Below are 13,171 nucleotides of genomic sequence, written 5' to 3'. Positions count from 1 at the left end.
TGGTTGCCGCGGCGACAGGAGAATGCTTTGGTTTTCTTTACCCCTTCCTCTGCAGGATTTGAAGGAGAGGGGGAGTGTGGGGAGCCCTTGTCTGCACTGCAATCTGAAGGGTCTCTGTCACCTCTACTGCTCGTGAGATAGGCCTGTAATTCTGGGGTTAGGCAAGAGAGACTGCATTGGGACCTTAGATAGGAAAGGATGAGGGAAGAAAGGTAACCAGAGGGGGAAGCCTCTCCAGCATCAAGGCATGAAACCTACAGTTGTCCAGTCTTGCCTGCTCTTTGAGAACCTAGCAATTCAGTTCAGCAACTGTGGGGCAACTGGGCCCAGGGTCACCCTCAGCAGATAGAAAAAGAAAAATGCTTGGGTACAGCACCCTGCAGTCCTGCATTGAGAGTTAGGGTACAGGGGGCTGGATGAGGGCTAGGGATTTTTGTCTTTGCCCCCCTGAGGTGGGGGAAAAGCAGTGTTCAGTAATTAAGATCGCTGTCCTAAGCTTCCTACTCATCATCCAGCATTGACCCTGCTGGGGGGTGGGCCGTGTCAGTCTGAGAGGTGAGGGCTGCTGATCAGTGACGGGTGTGGAGAATGGTGTTCTATCCAGTTCTCAGGCTTGGAATTCTCTGAGCTTGTTTCCCTAGCCTGGCCTGGTTTGAACTTTTCCTGCCTTCTCTGTTTCCCACTACGAATGGAACTCTAGTTCCCCGGCCTACCCAGCCCTCTGGCCAACAATTTCCTTTCAGGACTCTGAGCAAACCCATTCCCAGCCCGGACTGAAGCAGAGACTGGGGAGTAGGGTCTGACTGTCTCCCTCCCTTGGTCTCTTTCTGTCTGATTCTGGGCCTCTGTCTCTGTTTGTGAGCCTTTCCCTCTTCCCCAGGGGATCCTGGGAACCCCTCCTCCCCCATGCCCCTTCCTCCCCTTTGGCTGGGAAAGTGACTACAGCCTGAATAGTGCCAGACACCTGCCTGCCAGATGTGGCGATTTCCCATTCTTCTCTCCCTCCTCCCCAAATGTCTATCCTCTCCCCACCCCACTGAGTAGAGGGAGCCCCCTCAACAGAGTGATTTAGTGCTGCAGCCCCTCTTCCTCAGTACCCCTCTCCAGTTCCTCTCCCTCCCCCTGGTGCCCATGCCCCCCCTTTTTTCCTGGTACAGCCTCCTCCCACTCCCACCCCGGGGTGCTGGCTTGTGTAAGGCCCAGCTCCTGGACTGGAGAATGAATGGGTGGGGCAGAGGTGATTGGCCTCTGTTTCACCCATGGGAGAGTACATCAGCAGGGCTGAGGACAGTGGCAGCCAGAGCTGATGTCATTCTCACTGGTGGGGCAGGAGTGGGTAGGGGAGGAGGAGGTGAGTGGAGAGGGAACTGGCTCTCCAGGACTATCTGCAGAGGAGAAAGAGGTCTGTGAGACCGTCCCAGGTAGGCGAGAGAGCTCGAATTGTTTGGCTGTCTGGTGGACATCGCACCTGTGTTTCTCTGGCTGGGTTTCCAGATCTTGTCTCTGGATCTGTGTCTCAGTTTGACTCAGTAGATGCCCCTCAGCTCCTCCCCTGCAGACTGACCCAAAACACACACTTAAAGGGAACCCTTAGTCCTTACCCGTCTCTCTTTAGTGTTTGCCCTTCTGTGTCTTCTCTCTATCAATCTCTCTTCCCTCCCATTTCACCCTCCTCAATTTGTCGAACTTGTCTCGCAGTCACCTGGCCTCCCCCACCTCCATCCATCCCATGTCATAACACAATATGATCCCAGACCTTCCATCAAAGCAGAGACTCATTCAGAGTCACTCATTTCTCCTTGCCGTCCCTCTTTGCAATCTGACTGTCCCCCCGGGCCAGACAGAGGGCTCTGGGGTGGCAGTGGGCTAGAGGATGGCTGGGCTGAAGAGCAGCAGAGGCCGGACAGGCCGATGGAGAGTCCAAGGAAGTAGGAGAGGTGGGGGGAGTGGGACAGGAAGATGGAAAGAGAAAAAGTGACTGACAGACACGAGGGCAGGGGCTGAGGGTTAGCAGAAAGCCAGCATAGCAAACTGGAAGAGTGAGAGAAACCCACACAAAGAGAGCAAGGCTGAGAGCAGAGAGAAAGAATGGAGAGGTGGAGACAGGAAAGTCAAAGCAAGAGAAGGCAGTTGGAGAGGGGCCAGGCAAGGGGCAGGCTGGCCCTCCTGGGCCCCCTCACACTGCTGGGCCAGAAATCTTGCGTGTACGCGCATGTGTGTGTGTGTCAGTCGGTCCATCTATGCACGTGCATGCAGGGCACAGGCGTGGAGGGGTGTCTGGTGGGGATAGAGATGATCCCCACAATATTCTCATTCTCCCATTTCTTTCAGCAGCCTCCTTCCTTGAGGCACCCCATACCAACCCCCCCACCCCAGTATTCCTGATGCTCCAGGGGCCATCCCCAAGGTATTTCCAGGATTCCAAGGAATCCTGGCTTTTTCACTTGGAATGCAGGCCTGCTGGAATGTGCAGTCAGGATCTGCAGCATCAAGAGGCCCCATCCCCTCACTGCCCACCCCCATGCCTGCTCACCAGCTGCTCCTGTCCGTCTTCTCCTCCCACTCTCCTTGTATCTCTCCCTCCTTCACACTGACCCCTCCCCCAGCCTCTGACCCCCAGCCGCCTGGGGCCTGGGTTGGAGGGAAGACAAAGACAGGATTTATCACCAGGATAGAGAAGCATCCCCGAGACCAGGGCTGAGGGCAATGGCTGACCTCCCTGGATGGGAGGGAGTGCTTGGCCAGATGCTGGGAGGCAGGAAGCCTGGGTTCCAATGGCTCCTGCTCACAACCCTCACCCCCCGCCCCTTCCCACTATAACCTTGCTCTCTCCTTTGTCCCTGAAGACTGAGGAAACAGAGACGATGGCCTCGAGGTGGCTTTAGGCCTCTGAAGGAAAACCTGGGCGGAGGGAAGAGATGAGATTGGTGTCTTAGGGTCGTTCTCTTAAGGATACTGGGGAAGATTTGGAAACCAGGTAGAATCAGTTATTTCCAGGACTAGAAAAGAGTTCAGGTTTAGCCCTGCAACAGGCGAAACGAGATGAACTTCCCCTAATCTAGAAGGACTTCTCCAGAACAGGCCCTGATTGCCAATAAAGAGGGAGATAAAGGTGATTATGGGTCCTGAAAGATGGAAGATACCGTCTCACCTGGAAGCAGAGAAAGAAATGGAATTCCCCAAGGGTTGCTAGCTCCAGCCACTGTGAGAAGGCCTTCCTCGGGCTTCCCTGGTGGCGCAGTGGTTAAGAATCCGCCCGCCAACGCAGGAGACCCGGGTTCGAGTCCTGGTCCGGGAAGATCCCACATGCCGTGGAGCAACTAAGCCCGTGCGCCACAACTACTGAGCCTGCGCTCCTAGAGCCCACGAGCCACAACTACGGAGCCCAAGTGCCACAAACAGTGAAGCCTGCGCGCCTATAGCCCGTGCTCCACAACAAGAGAAGCCATGACAATGAGAAGCCTGCGCACAGCGACGAAAAGTAGCCCCCGCTCATCACAACTAGAGAAAGCCTGCGCACAGCAACGAAGACCTAACAGAGCCATAAATAAATAAATACATTTATTTATTTATTAAAAAAAACAACACTTCAGATTGGATTAAAAACAAAAAAAGTAGGTCTTCCTCCCTGAGACCTCCAACTGCCTCCTGAGAAGATGAGGAGCAGCTGGACCCTGCCTTTACAGTAAATAGATTATTGGCCTGAAATTGTCTCCACTCAGCAGGCAGGGTGTGTGCTCAAGGAGAGGGAACGGTATGATCCAGGAGTTTCCGAGAAACCAGACCATATATCTTTCAGTGGACAGCTCCTGCAGCTTCCCGAGCCACCCCTGGAGGCCCACTAGCCCCTCCAGAATCTCAGTGTGTCAGGGGCCTCCGCAAACCCAACTCTGAAGCTGCACCCCTTCCAGCTCCTGGCACCCAACATCCCGCTTGCCGCCTTCACCCTACTGTCCCAGGAGAAGGCTGCTCAAGTTACCTCCAAGTGAAAAGAGGATGGAGGGAAGAGAAACCGAGGCAACTGGGAGCTTCCCGTCTATCAGCCTCTCACCACAATCCCACCAACCCATTCCCACCCAGGGGCTGATGAGGGAGACCTTCTCGAGGTTTCTTTTTAAACTCTTCTGCAAGCTGAAACCATTCCCTCAATTCTTGATGGAAAGCCCAAAATTGGAAATTTCAGTGGGAAGCATTCATGGGTTGGGAGGAGAGACTGGGAGAGGACAAAAGAACTAGGGGGTGGGGTGGGGATTTGCACAGGGTAAGGAAAAAAACAGGAAAAGGGAGAAGTGAGCATCTCGTTTTTCCTCGCTCCCTCTTCCCCCAATTGAGAAGGCAGATTTACAGCCCTGGTTTGGGGAGCGGGGTGAGCATGAGGAAGACAGATCTGCAGTTCTGCCCTCTGCGTGTCTGGGTACTTAGCTTTAACTCCCCCATTAGCATCAATCCCCATCTTGCTGCCCATCCGTCTTCTGACATCAGCTCCTTCCCCTCTCTGTAGCCCAGGCTCTCTGACCCTAAGTGGCTCTTAAAGGGCCAGTCTAGACCTTTCTCTCCCTCCCTTCTCCCACTCCAGGCAGCACAGTCCGGCGTGTGCGCTGTGGCCGTCCTTGCTAAGGCCACAGTGGATGGGAGGCACAGTGTGCGTGTGGACGGAGGGGGCAGCTCTTCCCCACCTCTCTTTGTTCTCTTTAGGTCCCCCTATATCGTGGACCCCCTCTTTGTTCACTACCTCCCCAAGCCAGAGCAAGCCCTCTGGTTGGGCTGGGAGTCACAGACACGGCTCCTGGAGCTGAGGGCTGGAGAAGTCATGTGGATCCAGAGGACAGATCCTCTCTCCCTCCCTCATTTCCTGGAGGCCCAGGGGTATCGTGAACTACTGGCTGTTTTTAATTCCCAGCCAGCAGTGGGGGTGGACAGGTTGGGGGCTTAGACTCCTAGGAGATGCCCTGAGCCCTGCATTCCCAGCCTCCTTTCCCAGGGACCCAGGCTGTGGTCTGTGGGGCGGTGGAGGATTTCAAATCTTCCTCTCCCAGTGAGCGAGGGGACAAGCCAGAGAAACCTGCCTCTGAATTTCCTGGCTCCTCTCCCTTATTCCCCAGCAACTGAGTTTAGGGGGGCAGAGGGGAAACTGGCTTCTCCCCATTTCTCTCCGTCTTCTGCAGAAATGCTGTAACTGCACTCGAGGAGGGGTGATAAGAATGCCAGGATGATTGGAAAGTTCCTCCCCCATCTGCCTTCAATCCTTCCTGCTGCAAAGCTCTGCAGTCCTCTGAGGGGCTCTCCAGGATAGTCAAAGGCCCTTTCTGGTATCTGAAAGCCATTCCCCACCTCACTCAGTGCTCCTTTCTCTGGCTCAGGATGAGAGGGAACTGGTGGGTGGGGGCCTTGGGAAAGCATCCGTGCTAAAAATAGGAGCCCAGCGCTGCAGCCCCTCCATGGCCCCTTATTTATATCACCTTCCAAACCTCACTCTCAAGGAAGCATAAATATTCCTAATTCCTGAAGGCCAGCCCTGAACTCATAAATTTAACTGGGGAGGTGGGCAAGCGGGAGGAGTGAGGTGTAGGGAAGGGGAGCCTACTGAACCCTTGAGGAAGTAGAACATCTCCTGGGGGCGGTGTCTGACTTGCCCCCGGGCAGACGCCTATGGGTCTTCACTGAGAGGAGGAGGAGGCGGAGTTGTGGCTCTCCATCGTTCCTCTAGGGCTTAGCCTTTTCTCACGCCCCCAAATAAAAACCAAACTTAGTTCTGTCTTCTCCATTAGTTTCCCATCCTTCTCCCTCTCTCTTTTCTTGCTATTACCTTCTAGTTCTTTCCTGCGCCCCTCTCCCCTCTCTGCGGCGCTTTTCTCTACGTGTTTGCTCCTCCAAGTCTCCCCCTTTTCAGAACCGTTGTCTGAAGAGGAAATTTCCGTCTCTTATTCGGTCTGGATAGTGAGGTTTGAAAAGAAAAGTCTCTCTCCGTGCCCGGAGCTCCCCGCTTCTGCCCATTTGCCCCCCTCATACACGCCCTTTCTTTTCAGTCTCTCTCGTCTTCTCCTCAGAGCCCCCCCCCTTCTCTCCCTCAGTCTTCCTTTTCTCCTCAGCCTTCCTATTCCTCGGTCACCCCCTTCGCCCCCTCAGTTTCCCCTTCGCTCTTCAGCTCTGGATTCTCTCTCCCTCTCCAATCTCCTCTCCTCTCCCTACTCTACCCCATCCTACCCCTCAGATTCCTCAGCTCCTGTTTACCCCTTCAGACCTCCTCGTCTGCTTCAGTTCCTACCACCACCACGCCCCATTTTCCCCTCCCAATGTATGAAAGAGGAGGAGAGGGCTTGAGGAACAGGTAGAGAGAGTGCGGTTTCTTGAGGGGAGGGAGAGCAAGGGGAGAAAAAGCAGGGGATAGGAAGACGGAAGCGGTGCAGAGGGGAGGGGCAACGTCATTCCCCAGCGGCGCCCCCCTCTCTCCTCCGCCACCGAGCCATAAATCAGGGCCAAGGCATTTTGGCCAATGGCAGAGTGACTCGTAAATCGGCCTGTCAAGCTCAGCCAATGAGAGGCGGCGTTAAATCAAGTCCTGTCAGCGCTTGGCCAATGAAAGGCCCTGGGCTGACCATAAATCTGCCTGTAAGAGACAGGGAAAGAGAGAGAGTGTGCGGACGAGCGACAGTGGCCGGGGTGGGGGACTGGGGAGGGGGCGCGGGGAGAGCTGGCGGGGGGCAGGCGGGAGAGAACAAGCTCGGGAGAAAAAAGGCGATAACGGAGGTACAAACGATGAAGACAGCCTACAGGAGAGACGGACAGATGGAGAGAGACAAAGAGAAGCCTTGAGAGATAGCGTCAGAAAGTCCGCGATAGAGCCCGAGACTGACAGAGATAAAGAGAAAAGAGAGACACACACTGACACCCTCAGGAGGGCCCCCGTGACCCACTTCCCCAAGACAAATGCATACACTTCCCCGAGACACGCGTGAGCTCCGCACCACGAGGGACACACGCGCGCCGTGCACACCCGCAAGAGAGAAAAAGCATGAGAGATAATCTTCCTCTTTTCCCACACTCAGCGCCTATCGAGATTAGGGGTGGGGTATGGGTGTGTGGGCTGTGGAGGGTGAGAGAGGAGGGCGTTTCTTTCTCGCTATGATCTGTCCTCTCTGGTTTCAGACTCCAGGGTTTCCTTCCGTGTTCCCTGAGTCATTTTTTCCTAGCGACTGATGATTGGGAAGTCCCTCCTGAGGTCTAACCTCAATCCCTATTGCTGCTCCTTTCTACTTGCCAAAGCTTTTGAATCGCCTTCAAGGAATATGAAAAGTGAAGCCTTTTACAACCCTTCAGAGAACTCTCAACTTTCAGAATCTTAGAACGTCTGAGCAGGAAGGATTTTTAGGGATCATCTGGTCACTTGATTCTAGTTATAAAAAGGCTGCTGTCCTATAGTGGTTAGACATGTGGGCTGGTACTAAAGTCAGACTTTCGGCCCTCGAATCATGATCATATCACTTACTAGCCCTTGGACTTCAGACAAATTGCTTACCCTATTTGTGCTTCATTTTTTTTCATTTGTAAGCAAGAGATTATAATAGATACCTTTTGGTAAATTTTGTAAGGATTACACAAAATAATATATTTACAGGGGCTTCCCTGGTGGCGCAGTGGTTGGGAATCTGCCTGCCAATGCAGGGGACATGGGTTCGAGCCCTGGTCTGGGAGGATCCCACATGCCGCGGAGCAACTAGACCCGTGAGCCACAACTACTGAGCCTGCGCGACTGGAGCCTGTGCTCCGCAACAAGAGAGGCCGCGATGGTGAGAGGCCCGCGCACCGCGATGAAGAGTGGCCCCCGCTTGCCACAGCTGGAGAAAGCCCTCGCACAGAAGCGAAGACCCAACACAGCCAAAAATAAATAAATAAATAAAGTAATTAAAAAAAAAATTTACAGGATTTAGGACAGCACAAGGCACATAAGAGTGCACCCCACCCCCATCTTTGTACAGATGATAAAACCTGAGGTCCAGAATGATCCAGGGTCCTCCTCCAGTTCACTGAACTGATTATCAGAGAGCCTTGATTGGAGCCCTGGTCCCTATACTCCCAGGCTGATGTTCTTTATTGGTTCTGCTGTTCACCCCACCTGTCTGGACCCCTGCCTTAGTCACCTGAATTTGACTCAGTATAGGCTGCTGTGATTTTTGCGGGAGGAGGACACTCCGAAGCACATGTTCCTCATTAGGAGGCAGGATTCCTGGGCCCTGGAAGTGTGTTGAATGTGAGGGTATCAATCTGTCCACCCTGACTCCGGTTCTTTCTGCCCTTGTCTTAATCTCTCTGGACTTTGTTCTCTCAAACCATGGACTTGGGGGCAGGGAAGGGACGGCACGCAGCCAGAGCAGTGTCACCATCAGCGTGACTCTCACATTCTATCCCCAGTGCCCACCCTGCTCCCCCCAGCCCAACCAGGCAGACAATAAATATCTCATGAAAAATAAGTGTCTAATTCTTCACTTTTCTTCCTAAGCTTTGGGGAAAAGGGAGGGGTGCGGATTCCTGGGTCTCCACCCCTGCTGGCCAGGAGGGTGGTGATATCTCTGGACTCCCAGTCTTGCTGACACCTTCTGTCCTCAACAGGGAAGCCAGAAAGGAAACACAGAGAACCAGCGTCGCCTGGTGGCCACAGGTGCTTTAAATTCGTGCATGTGCATTCGCGAGCACATGGGTGACAGGATGTCAGTTACACTGGAGGAAGGGAATGATATGCTCTCCCCTCAGCTTGGCTCCTGAGCCTTCTTTTTTTTTTTAAATTTATTTATTTATTATTTATTTTTGGCTGCATTGGGTCTTTGTTGCTGCGCACAGCTTTCTCTAGTTGCGGTGAGCGAGGGCTACTCTTCGTTGTGGTGCGCGGGCTTCTTATTGTGGTGGCTTCTCTTGTTGTGGAGCACAGGCTCTAGGCGCGCGAGCTTCAGTAGTTGTGGCACACGGGCTCAGTAGTTGTGGCTCGCGGGCTCTAGAGCGCAGGCTCCGTAGTTGTGGCGCACAGGCTTAGTTGCTCCGCAGCATGTGGGATCTTCCCGGACCAGGGCTTGAACCCGTGTCCCCTGCACTGGAAGGTGGATTCTTAACCACTGCACCACCACGGAAGCCCCCTGAGCCTTCTTAACTAGAGTCTCTGTTCGGCTTTCGTAATCCAGGATGACAAGAGCAAGTCTGGGGGAAGGGAGGGGCCGGGACCCAGGTGAATTAGCTCCAACAAGCATGACCTCGCTAGGGCAGCTAGAACACCCTTCTGCCATTGCCTCAGCTAAGCTCAGCTCCATTTCCACAGAGCGAGGAGTTCTTCCCTGTGACCATTCTCTTTGGATAGGGCAAGGGCCAGGAGGCTGGACTCACTGGAGGGGCTATCAAAGCTGGATTTCAAAACTTTTTTGAGCTGAAAAAACCTGTTTGCAGTGATGGGGGATCCTGGCAGCAGGTGGGGGCCGTTTCTGGGAAGTTAAACAAAAGGCAGGCTAATCCTCTTAAACCAACTCACATGTTTTATACCTGGAAACCCCTCAGCTGAAGGCTGTGTCCCAGGCCTTCTGCTTCCTGCCCCTCCCTGCTCTGACCTAGGTCCCCCCAAATGCTCAACTATTAAGTTCCAGCTGCAAACCAACCCTGGCCTATTTCCTTCTTCCCCAAAGATCACACCTGAATGTGAAAAGGATGGATTTTGTTTATTAATAATTAATAATGCACCTTGAGCAGCCTAGGGCTGAAATGTTGAGCAAGGGATGGAGAGGCCTGGTTTGGGGGTTGGGGAGAGGTTGTTTGTGGAAATTCCCAAAGGTCTTTCATCTACTCTCATATCAGCTGGCCACCTTAGTTCTGGAGGAGACATTTCCAGATTCTGGTGACTGGGGACATAGTTCTAATGGAACCTACAAAACCTCTGGGGCCCTCGTTTTAGGAGGGAGCCATAGGCTTGGCGGAATTGGCGGTTCATGGCTGCATAGAGCACAGGGTTGATGCAACCATTGAGCCAGGTGAGGTTGGCAGCAAGCATGTGGACAACCCGGGGAGCCCGGACCTTGGCGTCCAGGATGTTGAGCAGCAGGAAAGGGATGTAGCTCAGGGAGAAGCAGAGGAACACAGCAAAACACATCCGAGTCACCTTCCCAAAGTCTGACGGAGAGCCCTGAGCTCTCTGGTCTCTTTTAGTTGCCCTGGCTTTGGCAGGCTCTCCTGGAGGGCTTTTCTCTGCCATTTGCTTAGCTGCCTTGCTGTTGCTCTGGTCCCCCACTGCTGATGAGTCCCCTTCCAGGGTCTGGGTGGTGGCGGCACTGACTGGCTCAGATGAAATCCCTTCGCTGTGCCCTCCTGATGCCAGCCCACTGTCCAGCTCCTGGAAACGACCCGGCATGGCCTCATCTGTCCCAGCCACGTGGTTGGAGTGGATGCTCGCCTGGCGCAGCTTGTACTGATCCAGCGCCTGTGCTGCTCCCTTCACCTGGCGGTGGATGAGGTAATAGAAGACGCCGACACTGCTGAGCCCAACCACAAAGTAGATGCCCATGAGGATGGTGGTATAGGGCCGGCCTCGAATGCGATCAAAGCTGCAGGTGCAGACTACGGGCACCAAGACATAGATTGGCCAGAGGGGAGCAAAGCTGGCCACACCCACCGCCCAGGTGCTCACCAGTGCAAGCACGATGCCCTTGGCACTGAAAATATGGGGAAAGAGCTTCGGGTGGGCAATGAGGAGGTAGCGTCCCAGGGCGATGAGGCAGAGGGTGAGGATGGAGACAGAGTTGGATGCAAAAAGGAGGAGCCCAAAGACCCTGCAGAAGGTGGCACCAGTGCGCCAGTGCAGGTGGAGGTAGGTGTCCACAGAGAAGGGCTGGAGAAGGGTGCAGTAGAGCAGATCGGCCACTGTGAGGTTGGCGATGAGCAGGTTGAAGCGGGTACGGAGCTTGGGCTGGATGGCCAAGGCCAGCAGGGTCAGCACGTTGCCCACAGTGCCTGTCACGGCCACCACCACGCCCCAGCTAACTGCCACGTAACGATAGCCCAGCACAGACTCATGGTAGCAGGAGAAATTGGCATCAGAGGTGTTCCACATGATGGAGGCTGAAAGGGGTGGGGTGGGGGGAAGAGGAAGAGGGAGTCAGAACCTGACCTTGAACTTAGATCTTTCTCTTTTTAAAAAAAAAAAAAATTATTTATTTATTTATTTGGCTGCTCTGGGTCTTAGTTGAGGCACGCAGGAAACTTTGTTGTGGCGTGCGGGATCTTTAGTTGCGGTATGCAAAATCTTACTCGCAGCATGTGGGATCTAGTTCCCTGACCAGGGATCAAACCCGGGCCCGCTGCATTGGGAGCATGGAGTCTTAGCCACTGGACCACCAGGGAAGTCCCTAGATCTCTTGGATAACTCTGGGCTCCTGAACACCTGAACCACTCCAGGATCTCACCAGCCTCCTGAGCCATTCCCAGGCCTCTTCATCCCAAGATCCCCAACACCTTCCTTTCCCATTTTCAAAGATTTTCCCAAATTTTTATCTAACTTTAATTTCTGTCCACTCCAAACTCCCGGCCTTTTCAATATCCATCCAGATACTCTCAGTAACCCCAGCACCCTCCGACCTTTCTAACTCTTTCCCTGTCCCTTAAGACCACCCAGGAGTCCCCTCTCCTCTGTATTCAGGAGAATAGTCCCCTCTGTCTGTAGTCCCAGGCCTCAGTTTTTTCTGTTTTTACCACCTGGGAGATGAGGAGACAGGGAACGTAAAAGTACTCCCACCACCAAAGTACTCACCTGAGTCTCCCAGCCTTCAAATCTCTTTCTGGTGGAAGACGTCCAACTCACTCAAAGAGCAGTCCTTTCTGGTGGGCAGTCAGGCTTCAGACAGGAGGTGCTCTGCTCTCCTGTCTCCTATTATACTAGACTGGAACAACAAGAAGCTCCCCAGTTACACAACCTCAGCCACTTCCTCCCTTGCTTCCTCCCTTGCCTCTGGTCCTACTCACTTTGCTTTAGCTAGTGAAATCTGGGCTTCTCTGTTGAAATTTCCCTACTACTTACTCCAAAGTCTTATCACTCCTTCAGTTCTCCTTCCTGAAACCCAAGCTCTGTTTCCTCCCTCTCTTTGCATGGCAGGACACCTATAAGATCATTGCCGAGAATTGTTGGGACAGGGAGGCAGAGCATCAGAGTATCTGGGCCACTTCTCAAGGGGCCAAAGGACTAGGCCAAGTTCTAGGAGCAACTCTAGGCACCCCAGAAGCCTTGGGTTTGTTTTGGGAGAACACTGCCTTCCCTCTCTCCAGAACTTGGAGATGGTTCACATCTGAAAAAGGATTCAGACGAAGAAAGGTGGGAAATGAAGCATCTAGGATTCTGGCTTCCCGCCTCACAGGGGCTCAGGCTCCCAATCATTGGTTCATTCATCCATTCACTCACCAAAAACGTACTGAGTGTCTACTATGCATTGGACTCTGAGCTGGACCCTGGGGATGCTGCATGGCCTTGTGAGTAGTCTAGGGGAGGAGACAGATATGTAAATATATAAATGCCTAATTGGTCCTCTGAAGCAGGGGTCAGCAAAGTTTGGCCTTTGGGCCAAATCTGGCCCACTATCTATTTTCATATGGGCCATGGGCCAAGAATGTTTTCTTTCATTTTAAAATGGTTACCTATGTAGGTACCTACATAATACCCTCAATTTTACCTCTTGGCCAATACAACCTGAAATATTTGCTATCTGGCCCTTTAAGAAAAAGTTTGCCGACCCTTCTGTGAAGTACATCAGAGACTTAGAGAAAAGGAGCGAACTGCCAAGGAGGGGATCAGGAAAGGGTTCACAGAGAGACACCTGAACTGGATTGTGAGTGATGAACAGGAGTTTTTTGGGCGGATAAGTAGAAGGACATTCTAGATAAAGGGAACAGGATGCACAGTCACAGAGGTTTAGGTAGAGGTGAACAAAGCATGTGAAGGAGAGGGCAAGAGGGACAATCCTGGAGAGGTGAGTGGGGTCAGAATCAAGGAAAGCCTCGTGTGCCATGCTGAGGAGTTGGGGTTATATCCTGGAGGAGATTTACACTTGGAGAGCTGTGAGTAAGGAGTGAAAGCCTGCAGGCCAGAGGGAGAGAGACCAGTAAAGAGGCACCAGTTCAGACAAGGGGGGTGGGGCAGGGCCTGAGTTAGGGC

General features: G+C 53.3%; 1 protein-coding gene across 1 annotated transcript; it reads right to left on the bottom strand.

The window, feature by feature from the left end:
• Positions 1 to 9,889: 9,889 nt before the first annotated feature.
• Positions 9,890 to 11,080, bottom strand: GPR84 (G protein-coupled receptor 84). The gene has a single exon (XM_061205858.1). The coding sequence runs from the start codon at positions 11,078 to 11,080 to the stop codon at positions 9,890 to 9,892; it is 1,191 nt and encodes a 396-aa protein (XP_061061841.1).
• Between the last annotated feature and the right edge of the window lie 2,091 nt (positions 11,081 to 13,171).

The sequence above is a fragment of the Eubalaena glacialis genome, chromosome 11 (genome assembly GCF_028564815.1).
Source record: "Eubalaena glacialis isolate mEubGla1 chromosome 11, mEubGla1.1.hap2.+ XY, whole genome shotgun sequence".
Lineage (NCBI taxonomy): Eukaryota > Metazoa > Chordata > Mammalia > Artiodactyla > Balaenidae > Eubalaena > Eubalaena glacialis.
This window is presented reverse-complemented; position numbering and strand designations above follow the sequence as displayed.

Bases quoted from the DNA above. Each gene is read 5' to 3' on its own strand.
- GPR84 (XM_061205858.1), bottom strand. From the start codon at position 11,080: ATGTGGAACACCTCTGATGCCAATTTCTCCTGCTACCATGAGTCTGTG.